A 24,625-nucleotide genomic window follows, 5' to 3' on the forward strand; every position below is an offset into this window, starting at 1 on the left:
CAACTCTAGGATAAGAAATGGGTATGCCCTCAGGAAGGGCATGGAGATCAGACACATAGTTAATTCAGTGGATGTGATGCTCTAATATAGTGAAATTATTCTGTACAGGGAGACTCTCCACCATGGGTAGATCAATGAAAGTTTCATGTTGCCCTTTGGACAATGTTCTAGCAGTTTTTCAGGACAGAAATACCTACATTCTGACAGAATAAGATTACACTCACTTATTCTACTAACTAGAAAAACAATATACAGTGTCAAGAATAGAATTATCTCACTTCTTTTAATGGTTAAAATAAATAGACATTGAAACATACCATGCCAAAAGGATTTCAATAGCTACATCTATTTATTCCCACAAAGAAGTCCTGTAGGTATGATGTATTATTTCCATTTTTATGTTGTTAAAATGCTTGAGATATTTGTCAATGTTGTCCCATCCTAATTTATTTTCCTACCACATATGCAATAATAAGAAAAAATGTCTTAAAATCTATTTCCCAGATACATTAACTGAAAATGTATTAATTATCAAGTTTTCTTTCCTATACTATCCTGTGCTATTTTCCCACTTTGTTTAGTGTGAACCAGATACAAGCTCTTGATACTGTCAGTTAAGTAAGACTGACAGAGAGCTGTGACTCCCAAGTCAATTCTGATGGTTCTTTCAGAATGAAATGCTCCTCTTCAGCTTGTCCAGACTGTTCCCCAGTACTCTGAGGCCCATTTGAAGTCAGCCCTTAAGCAGAACACCTGCTTCAGTTGTGACATTTCTTCTTCAAAGACCACACTTTCAGCCTTTGTAGGGAACAGAAACCATTAGCTAGATGTAGCTCTGCCAGACTTCTGAGTAATGAGAATTTTTAAAAGGGATTTCTAGTTGATACAATTTGCTAGATTCTACCATTCACTTAATGCGTGAGCTTGCTTTCTTTCCTTCCTTGGGGCCAGTTGCTCTGATGGTTCAAAAAGCCAAGCCCTTCTTTCACTAAAGAGAAAAATGAGTTATCGTAAGAAGTAGTCCAGGATTAAACAATCACCTAAAATGCTGGGGAGCAGCATCTGTCTGTTGCTCATGGGAAGATTGTCCCAATGCATCCTGATGAACCTATTAACACTATGATATATTTTAAATTCTTTTTATGCTACTTAAAAGAGCAATATTAAGGGTTGTTCTGTAGAAGTGCCAGTGGACTTGATTTTATTACTTAGTGTTACTGCTCACACACCTGAAACATTATTCTTTATAAATATTAATTTAGATGTATTTAAACAAATATTATAAATTTTATATTTAAGCTCCTATATGCATGTGGTTATCTCATTAATTATTAATTACTCCATCCTCTTTCCATGGTACTATGTTACGGCTACAGGGAGGTGTAAGGAAACGCCTGAGGTCTCTGCTGACAGGAACCCTTTCTCATGTGGGAATATGTCAATCTGAAGGGACAAGGGACACAACCAGGTAACCCCAACTCAGTAACAGTGACTTCAGAGTAATTTACATGTTGTTATTCCAGTTTTATTTAAAGTGCTGTTATCAACAGCTCTTCTGTTGATTTCCCCATCCAGTAATTAGGGTTTATCAGCTTGAAGTAAAACATCTTGTGGCTTTATACTCCAGCACCATTCCTTCTCTTTTCCATTAGCTGTTATTTCAACCAAAAAAGTAGGCAGCAACCTTGGTCCTGTCAGCTGAGCTGGGAATGACATACAAAGACTGCCACAAAGAAAAAGGAATGTTTTTAAGAAGATAATGGACACAAGAGAGGATGTGACTGTGCAGGCAGCCACATAAAAAAATGTGCATCTTTAAATCAACTGTGATTTGATTTGTGAGTGCAATCTGCACTCAACTTCTGTCAGCATTCTATTTCTGCTCACAGATCCAACTTATTGTTCTTAACCACCCTCTCCACTTTACTGCAACACTTCCATAAGGCTCCTGTGACCACTCTTGGCATGCTTTTAGGATGAAAGAGACAAACTAAAAACCAAAAGAGATTTGCCTTTGATGTTTGCAGACACTGTTCCACATGACCTCTCCCAGAATCCTTCCCAAAACCACAAATGGAAACGGGGGCGTAAGAATTTGGAAAAAAGAAATTAAAACAAACAAACAAAAAACCTCCAAAACTGACAGTAGTTCTAATGAGAAGAAAGGTACAATGCATATTTGCTCAAATATTAAGAAAAAAAACAGCAAGGGACTTCACAATTCAGACTCTGAGGAGGTTATCAGTGAACTCTTATGAGATCTAATCAGACTTTTAACCAAGTTCTAACTGGACCATCACCTAGGTCAAGATATTCAAAAGCTGTCACAATACTCAGCATCACCTGTACAGATGAATTCTCAAACATTTTCAAATAAGCTCATCAGTTTTATCAAGGCATTGTGTTTCCAGAATAAAAAGGGAAACCCAGTGTGGTCTCATAACATGAATTCTTGTTGATGATTATCAGCATTCTGCCACAAACATTTGGATTGCATTCATATGAAGTGTGGGGAGCTTGGTTGACATAAAAATAACTCAGAAATTGTGTCCCACCCCAAAGAAGAAAACCTTACAGCATTTAATTAATGCTATTTTAAGGAAATCACTGAGGAACTGGAACATGGAGAAAACCATCCTGAGGCCACTTGAACCTGACTTACTGGCAAGATCCTTCTGCTCTGTAGAGGAAAAGGCATATGTTAAATTTTTTCCTAGTGACCTTCTCAATTCCTTCTCAGAGGAAGCTAAATGTCCAGTCAGCCTAATATGCTTAACCAGCAATTGTATACCATGCTCTAAAAATATCAAGGTAAGAGAAATATTATCTTCTCTACTCTGTACCTGAAGTAGCATGTAGGATATTAATGTATTAGGTATCAGAAAAGAAAGGAACAACAGGATTAAGTTGTAAGCTTGCAGAACATATAATGATAGTTAATTGTGTCTTGTGATACATAATTAAATAATTAAGATATGTTATCATTGAAGAGTCTGCATTCTAAAAAGACAAATCAAGAAGATTTTGAAGAAAAACAAGAGGTTTATGGAGCTTGATTCCTCAAAAAAAGGGGTAAACCTATTCCTGAATGGCAATTTAAAGAAAATAGATTCATGGAAAGTATTGATGGCACCAATGGAAAATGTGTCACCTGAGTCTACACATTCAGATTATATGAAGAGATAACATATACAGCTTTGTGAAATTTCATATACATCAGTTCCCAAGAATTGATCAAGCTGATGTCTTCACTGGCTGTTAACACCTTCTCCACCTTGGGGATGCAAGCTGTGGCCTGCAGACTCAGGAGAGGGATAATGCTTTCTCTCCTACATAAGAAGGATTCCATGTTATCACAGATTATACTCAGGCAATCTTAATTTTAGTCTGTGTGGAAAAAAACCCCCACGAAGCTTAACTGGTTTAGGTAGAGGTCACTTTCAAGCTTTCCTAAAGGAGAAGAAATGAAATCTCAAGAACAGCAAATGCTTTTTCTTTCATGTTTTTCAGAGTTATTGAGAATTAGCCAGGTCATTGCTCCCTATTGCTTATGTTTGTCACAGCATAAACCATGTGGTATCCAGATGAGAAGCAAAGCCCATCACCAGTGTGAATCAACAAAACCAAAATCCTGCACTCATCATTGTGACTGTGAGCAACCTTGGACCAAGAGCATCACTTTATGCTCTTGTCACACCTCTTCTCCTAATGGCAGTGCAAGTGAGAGCTGAAAAGTTACCTGGTTTCCACCACAGTAACTCCTTATAGAAAACTGACAGATAAAAAAAATAAAGGAACTACATTTTAAAATAGATAGACAGAACAGAGCCTTCAGTGTGGAGCAATCAGAATGAACTTTGCACAGCCCCATGGCATCTAGTGTGAGCAACCATTTAAAAATCCCCTCCAACAGCAAATAGACTTTTAGAAATATCAGGTAAATAATTTGATGTCTGATATTAAAATACAGGCTGTCAGTGGTGAAATAGTGATGGGGAAAATAGTGATGTAAAAAGAAAGCACTATCCTGACTCCAGTTTTGGTTACAAAAATGAAATTATTTTATAGAATTCCAATAGCAATAAAAAAACTAAGAGTTCAAGCACAATGGAAATATCTTGCTTAGTTCCTTTAGAAGGAGACAAATTTATTAAATACTTATAAAAAATGATACAGCAACTGTGCATTTCAACCTCAAAGCTGAAAAATGTAGTAATACATCAATTTGCAAAATACATCTAGTTTGTGCTAGTCAGTTGGCAGCAACTACTAAAGTTACAAGTTGCCAGTAACTTTTTACCTAATGAAACACGCATAATGAAAGATATACTGAATATTATCCTGGGTTTTGACTGTTCAGTCATTTTAAATGCCGTGGCATTCTAATCTACCACCGATTCAGATGTTTTAATACATGTGGGAACTAAAACTAACAAAATTAATGGGGCAATTAACGACTCATTCAACTGCTGAGAAACAAAGTGTAGAAACTGTTGCTGTCTTGATAAGCAGTTAAGCTTCTAGTTGCTAAAAAAATTCTTAAACTACTTGACACTGTAACATAGAACAAAACAAGACATGAAGAATGCCACATTAAGCAGGGAAAGAAGTCATAAATAGTCAGTGTCTTCCATCACATAGAATTTCCAAAGGTGTTTAAATGCATAGTTCACACTACCTCTGAACACAGTATTCATATTCATATTAAAATGTCATTGATTTGAAAGGGAATATCCACCATTGACAAAGTTCTTGTTCCAGTCATCTCTCCCCATAGGTGATGGAGTCATGGAAATCCTGTCTACTTCCCTCCCTTCTGGATCAGACATGATCAGCAGGAAAAATATTTCTTTCCCTCATGGTACTAATTCTTGTTGGTTATCAAGGCCACTTGAATGATGTCACTTCCGTCTGCTCCTGCAAGATGCCATTATTTTCCCTGGTCTGTGCTGGGCAAACTGGATGCACAGCAGAGATCAGAGCAAAGATCACTCTGTATCCTCAGTCCTTGATAACTCATACCTGCCTGCCCTGAGTTATTATGATATAACACCTTGAACAGCTGCTCTATTAAACTTGACTCCCACATCCTGTCCAGGATCCTGTTTGCTTCCTCTGTCCACAGCCTGTATTTCTTAATTCTGTGTTTCTTGAAGCCAGGGGATGCAGATGGCAAAGTACGTCAGCATGAAGCCCCAGCAGAACTACAACCACTGCCTGGGCTTTCTACAGGTAATGCATTTGCCTATGAGAACGGAGAAGGATGAAATATGAGGGATACCCTTGCTACCTTGAAAATTCCTCAAGAGATGATTGCTCCAAAACAAAACTGTCTGTCTATTAGAGGGGACCAACAAATCATTATTTTATGCATCTCTGGCTCTCTTCAAGTGCCTGCCCTACAGGCAAGGGGAAAAAAATCCTTTCTTCCTGCTGTTCAAAGACTTCCTGAGCACCTTGTGGCATTGGTGAGGGCAAGCTCAATCTACACAGTCCTGGGACATACTGACAGAACACTACAGGGAAAAATCATTCCCCTGTAGACAGCTAGTCTGAGTGATGCACCACCATGCACCTCATGTATCCCAGGAAAAGCTCAGCAAAATATGCCCTGATGTTTTATTGTATGCAATCTGTGTAGATATGCTATATTTGCACACAGATGTATTCATACTGAACCACCATTCTTCATAAGCATCAGTAGAGAAGCCTGTAATCCTGGGAAATGATCAAGGAATACTAGCTGCCTATACTAAGATGGAATTCAGTCTTCTCAAAGCTGAAGCACTGAGGTTTGACGAGTGAGTGATTTCTCTTTTTTTTTTTCTTTTTTTTTTTTTTTGGTGGGGGTTGTTTAGGGTTTGGTTTGGTTTTTGTTTGTTTGCTAGGATGATATGGAAGGAGTCCTTCCTACTTGCACTTCACAGAATGAATTTGTGATTTGATCCACATCTGCCGAAGAGGAGAAATGGAGATGCAGTGGCTGGCTTATTGCTGTGACCAGGCATCTGGGATGCAGCATGCATCATGTTCCAGGTCAAAGCAATTAGGATGACACAGACTCTGTCAGGGATTCCTGAGCTGCCACAAGCCCAGGCAGTGGCCCATAGCAGCAACTAGCTAAGATGGGCTAGCCCAGATCTTCGAAGTGTGTAGGCTGGGGCACGAACTTGGCTACAGCTCCAGATTCTCCTGCTGATTAAGTGTTCTGGACCTACCAGCTTGTCCACAAAAAAAAAAAAAAAAAAAAAAAAAAAAAAAAAAAAAAAAAAAAAAAAAATCAGAAAAGTTGGTCCATTGGCAGTTAAAATTGCAAGACATTCTGACACATTTTCTAATGAATTATTTTTAAGCCATTCTAGAGCATTCCTTTTACATCTACAAGGAAAATGTTCCAGTGGAGGTCATCATCCACTACGTTGCCAGTGACAGTGGGCAGAAACTCTTCCACCAGAAAATGCAATGCAAGTTGGATTCCCACACACGCAGCAGCACAGGCAGGTTTTCTGCTTTCTGTTTTGACCAGCTAGGATGACACTAGGCTGGGAGATTATTGTGATTACCTTCTTTAAGTAGCAAGGAAGTGCACAAGCAAATACCCAGCCCTTCTCCAGCTCCAACTTACTGTTGCTCTGCTCCTGCTCCATGGTGCTGCAGACCTGCGCTCCTCCTGTCATCCCACATGGTCCCTTGCTGGAGGTACCACAGCTCATGCCCAGTGAAAAGCACCTTGCTGTGTGACTTCATAGCTCAGTCATGCACCTTTCCCTGTAGCTACAGCTTAAGGACTTTTATCACCATGATTACAAAGCCTTTCTGAGCTCTGAGATACTCAACAGTGAGAGCTAATGCTCTGACCTGATCTTCTTAATCACCTTATTCCTTGTGTCCTGACCCACTGTCACCTAACTCCTGTTGTAAATAGTGCAGGGTCATGCTGCATGACTATAACTTGTGAAATATATGTGAACTGTAGCATACATCTTATTGCCTATATCCTTTGGAGAATACATAACACCAGGAAATAGAAGGAATGTGTGTAGTGGCTTCTCTGTATGCTCAAACCTCAGATAAAAATTAGGGATAATCTCTTAGAGCTTGGATGAATCTGAGGTCATCATTACTTACAGCAGAAACACTTGGCAGTCCTCCTGAGCATCTTTCATAATACAACAGCACCTACCCTGGCCCTGGGGGTTTCTGTCTTCCCAGATTTCAGACAAGTCTGCTTGCCCACGCTTTTTGCATTTGTTGTTGCAGAGTCCTTGCAGGAAAGACAGCTTCTTCTTTTTTTCACCCTAGTATTTGATCAAATGTTGAAACAGATTTTTTTTCCTCAAGTCCATTTAGCCTTTTTGCACTTCTTAGAAGGAAGGGTCCTCAAGACCCTGGGATGAGAAAATTGCTGTGGTATTACAGGACAAAAAAGGCTATTGACTCCTGGATTACAGTGGCATACATTTTCATTTTATAAGATGTCAAATATTTTATGCCACAAGTAGCTGTAACATTTTAAAAGCAACAACAGAATCATAGCATGACATGTTCCACTGCAGCCCTCAGGACACGGCCCTGCCTATCTTCCCAAGCAGTCAGCTATAGCCACACTGCTTGCTTCACAGGCCTCACAACTGTTCCAGCTTATTACTTTGGAGCAGCACTTAATAAGGACTCTTCAGAAGTGTCCAAACTGGACCTAACTGGTCTCAATTATGACCTGAATTTCAGCCAGCAAAGCACAGCATCATTTTGCAGCTAGTCAGCTAGCGGCTAAGTCTAACTTCACAAAGCCTGGAGTCATATGCACAGGTCCAGCTCTAACTGCAAAGCTCTCCTGCTACCTGGTGTCCAGAGACAAGCTGCCAAAAACTTGCTATTGCATGCAGCCAACACTGAGGGCAGCGAAACAACATGTTTTGTCACACTAACTTACAGAATTATGGGGGAAATAGTTACCTTTTAATACAAAAAAATCTTCTCTTGAAGAGATGCGGAACACATGATGTGGAGATGTGCCTCCAGTAATCCAAAGAAAGCAAGGAAGTCCAATCTATGCATAGATCTGGATTGCTTTCTGCACACCTGTGATTCATAGGTAATATGGAATGATTATCTTATACTTCATGATGTTATCCTTCCTTCAGTGAAGTGAAAGAAATGTCAGCACTTGACATTAGTTAGCCTGCAAAGAATTACAGTGATACTTTTTAAAGTCAATACTAGCTGCATGCAGTGTCCCTCTTCACAAGGCAGAAATAAACACAGCATAAATCTCCATTAGGAATGTCTTGCACATCCCTGAAATCACAACTCTGGCAGTTGCACCAGCCAGCACCCTTGTGGCAGCTCAGAGCTGGCAAAAACAGTAATCTCATTGCAATTTGTTCTACATGCCTCAGCCACATCTGGGATATAATGGAAGAGCTGTGTCTAGCCCATGTTTATATCCTCTTTCACCCCCAACAGCAACCTGCCCTGCGAGGATATATAGCTCTCCTGGTGACGCTGAGTCTTGCTGTATCTCCAGCTGCAGCTGAAAGAGAACAGCTTAAATAGGCTGTGATACTGGCAGAGCGCAGGCCTGCTGCTGTGCTGTGCGGTCATAGAAGGCATCTGTCATCCGTCTCCATTTCTCCTGCACTCTCCACAGTGCTGGCCCCGCAAGCAGATGGCAGAGCTGCAAAGGAGAGCTCTGACACCCACATATGCACCACATCAAGTTTCACCAAAATGCAGTAAAATGCACACGCTGCTGTAGGACCCACAAAAGCAGCTCACTCTGCCGAGGATGTGGGACAGTCCCAACAGCGCACCGTGTCACTTGCCACTGACAACGTACGCACAATTGCACTTGTGGCAGCAGCAAACATCTTGTAAATTGAATATTCGTCCTGAACTGCCTCTGCACACTGATTGCTCAAGCAGTCTAGAACCAGGCACCAGAATCAACTGGATATAAGCGCTCTGAGAAGTAATTTATTTTAAACATAAGACATTATGAAGTTGAACTGCAGTACCACAGTACTGCTGCTAGAACAGAGCAGTATGTAAATGTTCTTCTTTTCAGTCTACACATAATGGCAGAATGAGGGTTTATGTACGACTTAATACAGGCGGTTATTATGTAATATATCAGAAACCCTTCCATTTGGTGTCTTAAATGGGTTAAAAAAATAGTTTCTAGATGGGTTGCAATTCTATCTGCAGTACTCTGCCCAAGCAGAGGAAGACTGTTAGAGTGAAACAAAATGACAAGGGATTACAGGGGTTCGCTGCTGCAGCTGCTTGGTTTTTAAGGCGCTGCCTTGAACATATCACTTACAGTGCTAAATCAGTTTCTTTACATACCATGAATGAATACAAACCTCCAATTTTCTTTTTGTTTACCTAAGAGTAATATTCTGAATTGGAACAATATTTCAGGTGACAACTGACATATACATTTAACATCAATGGGAAATAAGACATTTCTGGCATTCACTTCAGTCAGGCTAAGCTAAAGGAAAAAGCTAACAAACTTGGAAAAGAAGTATACAAGCTGTTCAAAAATGAACGTCATCATTAATTTCTAATTTTCCTGACCATCAACAATAACGGTCCAGAGCCTCCTGTGAGTTTATACCAGTGACACAGTAATCCTTCAAATTTTTAAGATGGTGCTTGGAAGGCTTTTGAAGGTTATGATTCCATACAGCCCTAAGCTGGACTCAAGAAAATCCCTTCCAATCTCATATTCATGAAGCTGTCACATCCTACCCACACCTATGCAACACTGAACAGCAAAGACATTTCTAAAAAGTTGGGAGTCTATATTTTCTTAAAAATGGGCATTGACAATTTAAGGCCATTTATACAAACCTTGCTGAGACCCATCAGGTAGCACATAGTCCTGAGGTTGGTTTGGGACCTCCAGTCCCTCCCTGTGCCAATAGCTTTCACCTTCCCACTGGGTGTCTGAAAGCTCCACTTCTCTGGCCACCTCTGCAGCACTCCAAGCCCTGTCACTGACTGTCCCATTCACTTCTGACATCACTGCCATGTTGAGAACAAGGCCAAACTTCACACAGCCTGAGCTGGGACATCACTGCTACAGCTGCTGCTTCCCTCACGATACTTCACAGGATGTAAAGAAGCTATTTTAAGTTTCTTCCCCCACTTCAGCCATTATCTCAAGGCAGAAAACAGCAGCACAGCTGGACCCCATGGCAGGATTTGGCCAGAGCAGAGCAATGGTGTGACCAACACCCCCATCTGCATGGCCATCTCCCAGCTGGGGGCTAAACACTGGCTGTGACAACAGGTTCATGTCACATTTCTGTTATCCAAAAGACCATTTTCCTTTCACAGTCTTTTGCCCAACACATTTTATTGCCAATAGCAACAAAGCAGTATCTGTTCACACAAAATACAGGTACTGCTAAATTGAAAAAACCTCCCAACCCATCAGATCTCAGAGTAATTAGTATGTAGACATGGAAATTCTTAATAACATATTAACTATTGTTGGAAAGATAATTTGTGGGAGTTTTCAAGCTCACTGGCTGGCATTGTTGAAAAGGCAAAAAGTTCAAAGCCTTTCTTTGCACACCATCCAATTTTTTAAGCAATAAATCAGCTAGAAGTAGAGCCAAACTGAAACATTTCTGCCATTTTATGCACCATGGAAACAAGAAACCTGTCAGTCTCCAATTACCTATTCTATATCCATTTGAGATCAATTTCTGCTGTGGAAGTATAGCCAACAGGATCAGATCTACAACCTCTGTTTGTCATGGGAGATAGACATAATTTATTTTTTGTTTTGCTCTCAAATAAGAACAAATATTAAAACATAAATCAGACTGATGTCAGGGTGTATGTTAAACTGCACTACAGTCTAATAAAGAGTATAAACTTTTTTCCTCATGTAATTTCTTACATCAATGTCAACAAGAGGACACAAAAATATTCAAAGTGTTCATCTATAAATTCCACTGTGATAAAACTGCACACTTATTTCCTAAGTGATGTTATATATTCAGATTTTCTTCTATAGCTGAAATACTGCTTGCTTGAGCCCTATGAAAGCTATTTATTTTTAACAGTTCATACTAATTTCATATTTTTCCCCATAAATTAAACACTGACACTTCTTAAATTAGAGACAATTTGTCTGATGGACTAGTTTAGCTTGAGCATTTATTCAGTTTAATTCAGAGCTTTTGTACTTCTCAAATGCTGGTGCTCACTTCTGAAACTCTCAAAAGTACATTCTAAAATCCTCAGTATAAAAAGTTCGTAAAAGAACTCATGTGCTTCAACATCATGTGCATCATGTTATCCCTTTCAGTGGGATTCCCCAAAGTCATGCAAAGCTTAAGTGCTTTTCTGTGTCAGGTTTGAAACTTTCATGTTATTAAGTGTGCTCCAAGCAGAATTCATGGTTATGACTGCCTACAGTGCTCATGGCAGCTCCCTCAGCTTTGACTCAAACCATTAAAACAGAATGAGAAGTGAGAGTACATTTTCCAGCAATACAAAAGGTAGGCAAAGCCAGGTGAGGTGGTGTGGATGGGGAATGTTTAGATCCTCCTCCTAGGCACAAGAAGATTCAGCAAGGCAGGTGATACAGGCATAACTCTGCTTCTTTGAAAGAGGGTAGTAGCTGAATGTGTAACTAATTCTCCTCAAATGTTACCTCTGGTATCGCTGATTTCACCAGCATCCCAGGCAGCAAACTGGGGCAGGCAAAGAGCAGACATATCTGTAAGACTGAACACACTGTTACTGTATTTACGCACTGAAATAAGAGTGAAAACTCTTTCCCAAAATCCACATGACGGTGTGTTTTCATCCATGGCGCAAAGAGGTTCTGTGAGGCCTGATTACAAATTGCTACCCAGAGCAACTACTAATCATTTACCAGAGAAAACCATCATTGCCGACCAGTTCCTCTCCATAGATTTTCACAGCAGAATCAAGCCACTTTCTGGGGACACCTATTATTCACAACCAGTTTTATGGCTCCATGCAGGTGTAAGTGGGTGAAGTAGGAGCTCAGACTATTTAATAAATTTCCCTTTGGATTAAAATTCATTACTTATTAATTGCATTTTAAATATGTGCTATCTGGCACAAAGAATATGGTCTTTGAAAAACTCTAATACTGATCAATTACATAACATTTCCATAATGATACAGGAACATTGAGCATTTTCTCCTTTATGTACTTTCATGTGATTTGTTAAATCCCAGATGGAGAATAATTTGTCTTCAGTCTACTTCTACTTGAGGCACTACCAGTCTGACATCTGACATTTTGCTTTCATGTCCTAGCAACATCAGTGTTGAGATCAGAGGTATTAAAACTTAGAAAATCTGACATGCTATGTCAAATGACAAAGACAGTATCTGAGAGCAAATGGAAGAACAGACAGACTAAATTAAGTAGCAGAAAAGGGGAAAGAAACAGAATGATAGGAGGCAAGATAGGGACAAAAAATGAAAGATTAACCAAATATTCTAGCATGACCAGATCAGGGTCTAAAGAAAAAATATTAAACTTCGTTGAAAGCATAAATGTAGGGATATAAATTCAGACATAAAACATGTAGCTACATATAGTGTGGGCGTGGTCCCATTAACATGCACATAGAAGGCTTTATTTACAACATTTGCGTAACCTAGAGGGTAATACTCATGTAAGTAGTGTGTACAAGAGGTAGCAGGGTTTGGCCTTTCACTGTTCTTCCTTGTGTACTTCATGTATATCTGTAAAACATTTGAGCAGGCATTTCAGCTTCGAAGAAGACAGAACTAGGAAATAATAGGACCTAAAGGAAACCTTTCCATGAAAGCTGGTTCTGCAAGGCACCAAGAGGAATACCCTAAGGACTAACTATTTGACAATACAACTAATGCTATTACTTTGAAGCATAATAAAGTTAAACCTGCAGCTTGTATAGATGTGGAGTATTTGCTGGAGGAAAGCAAAATCAACGCATGAATCCAGAATCAGTGAATCCTAATTAACCCTCTAACTGCTATCAGCAGGAAGGCTAATAGCAACTCTGAAGTAGTGTAAGTGACTTAATCCTAAGGGATTGCTTCTGTTAATGAGACACTGACTGTTAGCTCGCCTCAGCCATGTTTACAGTAATGAGGCACCTTTATAGGGCAATAAGCAACTGGTTTGCCTAATAACAGGCTGGGATTCTTGTGAGTGACAGAAGTTACTGTCCCTGTGACACAAGTTATCATCCTCATTCTACAGATAAGAAACTCAAGTCCAGTATATCACTTTCCATGATCCACTGGTTGGGCCAGGAATGGAGTTTATGGGTCAAGGCCGTTTAGGATGACACTACAATTCTCCTCTAGAAGGTGACATCTGATGGTCTACTGGGAACAGTGTTTTATAGGATGTTAAAAAACATGAAGCATAAAAAGACCCCAAGAGAGTCTGTCTTTAGCAATACAGTAATTAAACTTCTTATGAAGTATTCTTATTTTGAAACTACAAAAAAAAAGGTGTCAAAAGTCTTTAATCGAGCAATCAAAAACTCATGACCTTTCTTCTCCAACAGTTTATGGCTGTGGCTTGACAAAATGGCACAGAATCTCTATATTATACATATGGGTACCCAAAATATATGGAGACAGGCTTCCCAATACTACTTTCATCTCCGATGGTTCAGCAGACTTCTAGGCTATTATCCTATCATTTCTATTTGCCTCTGCCAGTAGTGTGCCTCAGTTTCAATTACACCACTAGAAAGATTCAAAAGATAGGCTTCAACAAGACTAAACAAAAATTAAAACCAATATTAAAATAAAAAACAAAAAAAAACCCCCAAAAACTTTAAGAGCAGTCCTCAAGGAAGCTACATCTCATTAATGTCTTCAAGATATCTATGTTGCAAAGTGCAGCTACTTCTACCAAAATCAAATTACACGTTTAGCACCATCCACAGCAACCATTTACACAAGACTTTTCTGCAGCATACATTATTTCCTAAAAAAAAAAAAATCCACTGATGACATTATTTGAATTACAATGTTCAGACTTTGTAAACTATTGCAACACACACAAGTTTAGTTACAGAAAGGACGGATTTTAAAAGTCACAATATTGTGGGCTTTACAGAAAATATGTTTGCCTTGAAATGATACTTGAATATTCTTGAAGAAGGAATTACCTTTAGCCTATTAAATAGAATTTCTGGCAACACTCCCTAAAGTAGAACACAGTGGCATCTAAAAATAAGCCATGGTGCTATCAGCAGCACAGATTACTTTTTTTCTGTCAGAGGAGCCCAATGCATCCAGAAACAAGTACAAGGGGCCACAAAGGTTCAGCCATCCCAACTGCCCTGGCAGTCACCTCATGCCATGACAAGGGAGTTGGCGTTGTGGTGGCAGCACCACCATAAGGCTGCCAGCACTAACAGACAGCTGGGGGCATCCCCTGTGGCAGGGAGCACTGCAGGGCAGCCCCCTGCCTTGAGGTGGAGGCAGTGGTGTGGCCACCCTGAATGGGATGGGAAGTCAGGGGCTGTACTTCTGTTTGTGTAAATACACACGTGTCCTTTCATGTACACATACCTACATACACATATCCATGCACACACGTGCACACACAGATATGTATGCACGCACATTATCTAAAATCACAGAATGAGCTGAGTAGGAAGGAACAAAGATCACAGAGTCCAACTCCTGGTCCTGCACAGCAAGGTCCTGCACCAAGGGCCTGAGAGCGTTGTTCAAGCACTGCTTGAACTGTGTCAGACTTGCTGCTGTGACCGCTACCCTGGGGAGCCTGTTCCAGTGACCAGCCACTCTGGGTGAAGAACCTTTTCTTAATATCCAACTTAAACCTGCCCTGGCACAACTCCAGGCCATTCCCTTGGAGCCTGTCACTGGTCACTAGAGGCAAGATACCGGTGTCTGTCTCTCCTCTTCCCCTCATGAGGAAGCCGAAGACCTCAATACACGCTCACACACGCACTCACACGTATACACATGCACACGTGTGTGTGTATATATGTATGTATGTATGCAGTTGAGTATGTATATATGTGTGTCTGCGTCCCCCGATGCACGTCCGTAGGCCGCCCTCGCCCCAGCTTCGGCCAAGGCTGCCCGCGCAGCCGCCGCCCCTCCCGCCGCCCGAGGCCTGAGGCGGGCGGGCCTCACTCGAGGGCGCCCGGCCCCCAGCCCGTCCGCACACTCCGCCGGGAGGGGAGCCCCGGCCCCGGCCCCGGCCCCGGCCCCGGCCCCGGCCCCGGCCTTACCGTTGTCCTTCTGCTCCTTCTTCGCCATAGCCGCAGCGCCGTGCTGTCGCCATGGCGACGCGGGCCTGCTCGGGCCCTCTCCTCACACCCCGGGTGCCGGGCGGCGCTCCCGCTGTGCTGAAGGGGAGGAAAACGTGCCCGAGCCCCTCATAGGGGCCCCACTGCGCCCCACCGCCCTTCCAGGCAGGGATCGAGGGAACCCCTTCAACCTGCCACTTCAAAGGCCTCCCTTTCTCTTAAAAATACAGCTTTCTCCAGCAATCGCGGAGATTTCTATGTGTCTGAGCTTCAGAAAGTGAAAGAACATTTTCTTCTAAATGCTAACACGCCAAAACAGCTAAAATATTCTTAGTGATATTAAATAAAACTGTGCGGTTTAAATTTAGCTGTGTGTTTTAGCAGACAGGCTTGCGATGCCTGCTTCTTCTGACTCTAAAACAACTGTGAACATAGAAAAAAATACAAATATTAATATTCTGGAAAGATGCAACCATACATTCCTAGAAAATAAATATTTATGAAATTCCTAGAATTAAAACCTTGTCCTCACTACAGCAGGTGCTTGTTTGTCAGATGTTCAGTTTTGCAAAGCCTGCATGGATGACTGCTCCTCATGTACAATTCCATTTCTCAAACAGTTAATGATGTTCTTAGTATTCATGGAAGCCTGAAATTCCAAAAAACACATGGAGCACAAACTGGGCTTCCTTGATTTAGAAAAAAAAGGAAAAAACCACAATTTTTTATAACTCTTTAACATTTTTGCATTTTTTAACACTTATTTTTGCTTTTTTTTATTGAACGTGGCTCAGAGTAAAGAGGGCATAATAGGTACCCAAGACAATACATCTTTACTCTGTTGGGAAAAGAGCTGATTATGTTCTCTAACAAAGCTGAGCCCTTTGAAAGGTTATCTACTGACTTGAGCAGTTTTTTAAAGTAACTAAATATTTCAAACTGCATGTTTGACTACAGGAGGAGTACAGATTTGTTTCCTCTCAAATTGTTAACAGAAATTTTGGTGAGAAGAGCATGGCAGACAAATTTAGAGGATACAGTGGCAGAAGAAAAGGCTTCACCTTTCAGTCTCACAGAGGTCCTACTTCTTATTCTCTTAACCACTCCACACAGAAAACTTGTCTTTCCTGATTGTAGGTCTGTGGCGGTGGGTCAGTCACATATTTGAAGCTGAAGAAGAGTGCAAAATACATTGTTTTGGCCAGGATGGACTGCTCTTATCTCTTCCCTCCCCTACCCCAAATGTAGAATTTCATGTTCTTGAATACTGTGCCCAGCATTAGATTTCTTATATTACTTTCCAAATCATTCATCATAGGACACTTACAGCTCTTCTACTAATGCTACACTAATTCAAAGTATTTACTATATATCCCTAAAAAAAGCCTAATAAAATCCCATTCTAGTTATTTGGGTTTTCATGACAAATCCATGCCCAAAATATGAACAACTTTTAGTTTTAAAATAAATACAAGTATCACATGTGCATATTTACTGAGATTATTGTGTGTTTATAGCAGACTTTGATTGGAAGACAGTCACTGAAACTGTGACATGACAAGACAGTAACTCCACTCAGGCATGCACCTTTAACATCTTCCCAGCAACTTCTCCAGGGCTTTCACATCGCTTTCCTCACAACCCCTTCCTATTTGACAGGTGCTAATCTTTGTTTGGATGGTAAGAAAAGCAGTGTGTAAATGCCAATGAAGAAAGGGGAAATTGTGAAGTATGCCATAGGTATGACATTTACACCATAACATCTACATCCTGTTGTAGCTGCTGACTCTGGCCCTCGTGAGCTGCTAGAATAGCTCCTTGGGGAAAGTGTTGTTATGAGTATATAAAGGCCTTGCTCAAATCCTGGATGTTTGTATCAGACTTGCTAAGTTTGATAACTTTAGCCTAGCTGAAGAATCTTCAGTGACTCAGAGCTCATACAAATTTCAGTAAACAGCATTTTGCACTGTCCTGCCTGTGCTGTTGAGATTCCACTCAGGACAATTACTGTAAATCAAAGTGCTTCATTTGCACTGTCTGCTCTAGCCTGGAGTTTCCTTTTGCTTCCAGTAGCTCACAGCCAAGCATCCTTATTCTCCCAATTCCTAACACATTGGGCTTTGGTGTCATGCCTGTCTCCAGAAGCAGAACAAAATATGAATGAGAAAGCACTTCAAAATGAGAATTCACTGCTTTAAAATTTCCTGGCAATGTATCTTGAAAAATCTGTGTAGGGAAAAAAAATGTTAACAATTATAATGCAGATGAAATATTGGACCTGAACCATATAGCTGGTTCCCTTTTAACTTAATGCACAGATATCTCAAACCAAGGCTATGAGTGGGCTGAAACAACTAATCACATTTTGGCACAGACAAGTACAAAAGGAAACCCAGAACTACTAATTCAACAGCTTGAAATATCAGCTGCTGCATGCAAGATCTTTACAGAGCTCCTCTGAAGAGAACATACCCTTTTAAAATTGTGATTTTTCATTTTAAAAATGTCAGAAAATATCTTAGGAAAATTATGGCAGAATCCAGTATTATTGATATAAAGCATGAATCCACTGAAGTCTCATAGACATAAGGTTCCCTTACCTCCACCTAATTTCATCACATACATTCCTCTCAGCTATCAGGGTCCTATCACACATTTTGCATATTTTCTGTGCATATGTTCAGAAATGTTATTCAGCAATAAAAAACAGGTCTAAAATGGGAGAAGTGAAGTAAGAGAGAGCCATTCAAGGAGGTATAATATCCTACAAAGCTGCGTGTCCCCATGGCTTCAGGGCTGCAATCATCTCAACATATCTTTGCTCCAAACATTTGCCACAGACCTTCTCTATAGACTCCCTTTGTAGGTCCTTGAGGACCATATAACTGAAGGCACAAAGAAGCGTATTCATTTGTCCTTCACAGAGAAAGTAGGTGGATAACTATGATTCTGTGACAGGACTCTTACCTATAGCTCCTCTGCAGCTAAAGGGGTACAGCTGTTCAGCAGTTTCCATGTCACTGTACCCTTTTTCTCTAATGTGACATGAATGACCCAAGTGTACCTTCATTCCACTCTTCCTCTGGGATCAGCAGCTGATTTCAGTGACTCAGACTCTTCAAAACAGAGTATTATCTAAACAATAGCTGTTCACCCAAATAATACATAGTAACCAGATAAAAATGAGAAAATCTCTCCATCCTTCCTTGCCTCTACTGTATCTTTCCCTACAGAATTCAGGTAAATTACACTTGAGAGCAGCTACCTTGTTCCTTAGTGTGTAGGAGGGGAAGACAGCTTCTTCTCTGGCTTGTTCTCTTTGTCACTGCAGGCTTTGATCTAATGCTTGGACTAGATGAAGAGAAGCCTAACAGAGTGGGCAGAGACAGACATACAGGCATGCCGTCCATTATTTCCTGTACCACTGACCTCTTCCTGGCTGCTAGTATATTAACCATATCTGTCATAATTTTGCTTTCTTTCAAAAAAATAATTCTTCCTGTTCTCATCTATGGAACAGCAAAAAGTACATAAATTTACAAGGATTTTCCTTTACTTTTCATACAGGTAATAAACCTAGAAGCCCAGAATCTGACCTCTTAAATAAAATGTCAGTGTATGATTCCTTGACACATATGGAGTTCACTAGAGCTGAAAGGGGAAGATCCAGGTCTTGCACTTCCTTTCCTCCTGCTGGCTGCGCATCTTCCTTCTACTTTTTGATGGCTCTGCCATTCACTGAGCAAATCTGAGCCACAGAGGTAGTAAAAATATAATCCATCAAAAAGTGAATAGTGTTCTGCCCTATTAAGAAACTCAGAAAAAGGTCTGGCAGGCATCTCAATCAGCACATCCAGGAAGTTGGACCCTGCAATTAGAAGAGAGGAAGAAATAGAGGGGAAGGTAGGAAGGATGAGATATTCTTCTGGAGGGAAAAAGCTCAGTGGCTGTCTGAGTCCATAAGAAAAACTGAACTGAAACAGAAAGAAACTGGAGGAAGAAAGGGGGAAAATCAGGTTTGAAGGCTGCTGATAATAGCAGCATCTCAAGACCTTCTCAGTCCATGAGATGTCTTTGGAGCTGTCCTGGCAGATATCTCTTACTGCTCATGTAAAGTTACAGTCCTATGGATCTTTAGCTCCTCCTGTCCAGTTTCAACTGCATTTGAGGAAAAGCGACTGAACATACATTAAAAATGAGTTGCTAGGAAAAAGGAAGCATTTCTTTACTGCAGCAATATTCTTCAATGTCAAGGAGCTGCTGGCAGTGCTCAGCCTCTGGGACTATGCCTAAAGAGCTGCAGCAGAAAAAGGCTCATTCTTTTATATGTGTCAGGATACTATTCCCCATCCCACCCAGGCACAGAAATGGCCCTAGAGATCCATATATTTTGACCTTCAGACTTTATTACCATTAATTATATCTGGAAGTGAAGCCAGGATCCCCAAGAACACAGTAGCAGGAACAAAACACAATCATCCATCTGCCTAGCAACATGGGTTGCCATGAGTACTTCTCCCTGTGCTCCACAGGCAACAGAGGCTCACCACTGAATGCCAAGCCAAGCTCAAGGGCCCTGTACTGGTAAAGAAAGCCTGCTTCCTTAGATGATGACCTTGCATTCCATCTCCAAGACCTTCCTCTGGAGCCTAGAATGTGTCAGCCAGCAGCCTGAAATTTGCAAATGAGGGATTTCTGGAGTACTGAGACAATGCCAGTGGAATTGCTCTTGCAAAAAGCAAAAGCTTTATGTTGGGAACATCAATACCATTAAAGCTCCATTCTTCCCTTCTCTGTTCTTTTGAGAAAGGTCTTTCCATGTTTTAATACCATGCCCAAAAAATCCCCAATAACATACTATCAAATCACTGATTTTTCACTCTTATGAGGAAAATAAGAAAAACCTGTGAGTGATACTGAAGACATGGAAATACTTTACAACATCCCTAGCTCAGGAGATCTTTGAATCACAAGCTATTTGTAGGAGGTTGAGAGACAGAGTATTTAAGATAGTCATTTGTGTGTTCTCCGCTGATCACCTGCTTTGGGCCTCATTAGATGAAATGATACTCAGAGACAGGTTTTGACATGTCCCAGAAGGTTAATTTTGCTGTTCTTAAAAAAGATTACTTGATAATTATTTAATATTTAAGGGAACACCCCTGATAATGTGGTTATCTATAAGCTGTTTAAAAGTACAGATTCATGAGGAAAACACAAATTCAATGTTTTAGACTGACATTTGGACTATTGTAATTGAATGGGACTGTTGAATACTGGAATTATATTTATGTTACCAACATTGTGAAGTTAATATTTTAAAAAAAACAAACTCTTACTTTGTTCTTTGCTGTATCATAACATGCAATTTAAGAGTATAAAGGCCATAGCAGAGATAAATATGCCCAAAGTGCATTTCACAAAGATATCAACCAAGACACAGAAGTAGTTAACCTTGGGATGAGAGAAGGAACTAAAGGTTATACATCTGAATGATCATGTATGACACTTAATCAGTTGAGGCATGATATAATACATTTTAATACTTAGAAAAATCTTCCTAGCTCATGAGTAGCAGAACTACTTCCTTTTCTATCACCTGTCAAGATTATTTGGACATGAAAATGTTGCAGCACTCACTAAGTTAGTAATAATCAAACCAAAATCAACCTGGGTATAGAAGATTTAAGCACTTGTGATTATTCTGCTTTTTTTCAGAATGCAAATCTTCATTTATTAAAAAAAATTCTAGACCATCTGCTTGTGAAGATAATGTTTGGATAACTGATGTAACACTATCCTTTTAAATCTACAGTAAGATAATAAGGGAGAAAATCATCTTCCGTAACAAGTGCCATTATTGTGTCCAGGATTTTACTTTACAAGTCTGACCCTGCTACCTGCTCAGGTTAAATTCAGAATTTCAGTGGGAATAAAGTTAAGGTCTGGGTGACTGATCTTAATTCACAACTTACTCATCTCCACTAACACAAATGGCACAGGATTAAGCCTAATGTTACAGCATAAGCACCACCTCAATTCTCATTCATCTCAGTGGTTTTTTTATTCAAAAGACTAATTGCATGGCTAGCTTGTTTTTCCAGGTTCATTACTTTCATTTATTACTTAAATATAAGCTTTAACTTTGCAGATGTCAAATGTATTTCCATATTTAAATAAAGTTAACTCTGATCTAATTAGAGATACTGTACAGAGTGTTTTGTAGACTTCCTATACAGACTTACTATTGTAAAATGAAAGTTGCTTTGAAATAAAAATATACTTTGTTATTTTAAAAGGGGAAAAAATGAAACAAAACTAAGACACATCCCAGAAACATTTTCTATACCTTCAGAATAAGAAAGAAATTGAACTCATATTTGATTCCCTCAGGAGGGACAGGGAACTTTGATGTACCATGGCAAGAAGATATACAGCTGCATTAATGAAAATCTAATCTGTGCTCAGAGACTTTGCATGTCGGCTATAAATGTAAAATATTCATACCACAATAGACTGTTAGACTGCCAAAAGCTGAAGTTCAGCCAATTTTACCAGAAAGAGTTGACATTTTGCTGTATTCTTCATTCTAGGGAGCTGAGAAAATAAGCTATCAAAACCACTCCTCCACTTGTAAATTTTGCCAGTGCAGCTATTTAGATATGGCATAAATCTAGAAAAAGGAAGTGTTTGTCTACTGCATCATTTAGGCACAGTAACTCAAACAAAGAGCAGTAACAATAGTTTGGATTGGTGAGTTTTCGTAGACCTGTGCCAGGACAAGCAGAGATGTCACCTCCTTTTGTATCACCTTCTCTGCCATAATCCAAGGAATGGCCATGAAAGGATCTGAGGAGAAAACTGATTCAGCTAGAAAATACTCTTTTTTATTTTTTTGTGGTTGTGGTTACCAGGTTGCGAGCTGAGCTAGTGTAGCAGAAAGGACAGTGTAAGAACAACTGACAGGGGCTGAGAAAACAGTCCTGCCACCGAGGAGCAGTCTTACACTTTCGGCACAATCCTCCAAGAAGGGGCCTTTGTTCCGTCATTGGCTTTGCCTTCTCCCAACTCAGATGGCTGCTGAACTGCCTTCCAGTCATGCTCCATTCACTTGGAGGTGCACCAAGGAAGCAAAAGCAGGGCTTGGAAAAAGAAACATCATTGTTTATTAAACTAGCTGACAGAGTTGAGGGGATAAAAAAAAACAAAAACAAACAACAACAAAAAAAAACCCACAGTGATTTTAAACATATAATCCTTTTTTCATTTCAGCTCTGAAAAAAAATTGCATCCCTTCAACAGAGTGCATTGGTCATCATTTCCAAATAACTGCAGCTTTATTTTGTTACCCAATTTGGATTGTTGGAGTGAAATGGCTAGATGGGAGCAGCAAGGTAGAGGTAAGTGTTTGCAAAGGAAAACATGGTAAGGACATTACTTTTGGGGACTAAAAGACAGGCAGTTATCATGTGCAGAGCCCTTGGGAGCAGGGAAAACTGCAACATGCTAACCTGATTCTAATAGATACCGCAGATAGATGCAAATAAAGAGGCTTAACAGGAAGAGGCACTTAAGCATCCTGATAAGGATACTTAAAGCCATTTAAATTCTCTTTAGTTTGGACATTCAGAGCTACATCACTTAAGAATTTATGAAGCTGTGCAATAAACCACACCAGGGAAATTACAAACAACCTGAAAAATAACCTAGGAAATACAAATAGGCCACAAAGTACCGAGGGGTTATTATTGTGTGAGACAAGTTCTCATTTGCTGAATAGCCACATAAAGACATGCCCAGCATAATGCAGGAAGCAACAACTGCTTAAGCCATGGCTGCTGATGAGACAGTTGCTTGTCAGACACACTGGTCATACATAGGTCAGTGAGTAAAATTATTCCAGCATATAAAGACTTAAAGCATAGAAAAGCTGTGATCAATGACCTCCTCACTTAAGGAAGTCATGGCTAAGACTACCTAGGATAGTGAAAATGGACTACTTAATATATACATAAGTTCTACCTGCTAACTGAAAGTTCCAAAGTGGAAGTTTAATAATCCATCTGAAACTACAGATCTGTAAACCCTAGACAGGTAAACTCTTCCCAGTTCTGTTTCATTAGCACCATGATTTACCCTCAGGAACAGGATGGCTATGGAAATAAACCTAAAAGTGGTATCACTTACAGTGCAAGATAATTTTTTTTTCTAATTGCTTATTGAAATATATACTAAAACAGAACACAGTTTTTATCTGTACTTTATATGTACATGCATGATACAATAGTATTTATTGGCATTGCTGTATATATCAGTAACACCTAGAGAGCTGGAGTTATTGTCAGTTCAGATTAACTCAAGCAGACAGAGTTCAGTTTTTAAGTAAACCACAAATTCTGGAAGCCTGAAGATCAAACCTTGCTGCAGTGGTTTGAGGCAATAATGTCTCTTAGTGATCTTATCTTCCACTGCCACCTCACATTTCTCACTCTGTAACCAAAGAATCCAGTAACAATGGGTGTGAATGTCTTGGTTTGTCTCCTTCCACCTTCTTTCCCCTCACCTTGGCTGTTCCACACAGCACAGAACATTTAAAATATAAATTGATAAGCACAGCTGTGGCCCAGGAAGTGGTCATACATCCCGTTTTGTCACTTCTCAAACAGCGCAGCTGCTGGGACAGTAAAATCTTAAACCACTGTAGGTAAACCAATGACAGTCTGCCATTGAAATTAATAACTGTGGGTTCTCTGTTACCAGACATCAACTGGGAGCCTGGATAAGTATTTTACCCCCATTTTTCAAAGACCAAGACATGTAAGTGAATGTTCATCTGCAGTTGTTTGCCAGATTAAGAACCAACCTCCAACAGCTCAGGATGCCCCACCTGAAAAGTGTTGTATCATATATCTGTTACTTGTAGGCTGAGTATCAGTGTTGTGTATTTTAGGATATCTTTAAGAAAGTATTTATTTCTCTCTCCTCATCCCCTTTGCAAGTAGTCTGTCTTTTATGTGCAGCATGGAGCATCCAAGATGCATTGAAAGTACAGATGGCACATCCAAGTGCTGAGCCTTCTGAAAAGGTTCTGCTTTTCTGTCCTGTGCCTCTTTAAACATCCAAAGATGCTTCTTTGCATCAGACACAATACTTGAAGTGTTCCCTTCAGTGGCACCACCACTTTTCCTCCTCCCATAGTGAAATACCTGCATGCTAGAAGTAGAGGTTTCACAGAACTGTAGACAGACCCGTGATCACCAGATCACAAGACACTGAACCTACCACACTGTTGATCTCTAGCCCTGACACCAGCAAGTTTAACAGGATCAAAT

At 40.1% G+C, this 24,625-nt stretch overlaps 1 protein-coding gene across 1 annotated transcript in view; it reads right to left on the reverse strand.

Annotated features, from left to right (window-relative positions):
• The window catches only part of EFCAB2 (EF-hand calcium binding domain 2), a 32,254-nt gene extending 16,887 nt beyond the window's left edge, over nucleotides 1–15,367 (reverse strand). Inside the window, exon 1 of the mRNA XM_058835512.1 lies at nucleotides 15,276–15,367. Within this exon, the coding sequence (XP_058691495.1) occupies nucleotides 15,276–15,303 (28 nt within the window). The 5' untranslated portion in view covers nucleotides 15,304–15,367. The remainder of the gene's footprint in view (nucleotides 1–15,275) is intronic.
• Nucleotides 15,368–24,625: the final 9,258 nt, after the last annotated feature.

Source organism: Poecile atricapillus, chromosome 3 (assembly GCF_030490865.1).
Source record: "Poecile atricapillus isolate bPoeAtr1 chromosome 3, bPoeAtr1.hap1, whole genome shotgun sequence".
Taxonomy (NCBI): domain Eukaryota; kingdom Metazoa; phylum Chordata; class Aves; order Passeriformes; family Paridae; genus Poecile; species Poecile atricapillus.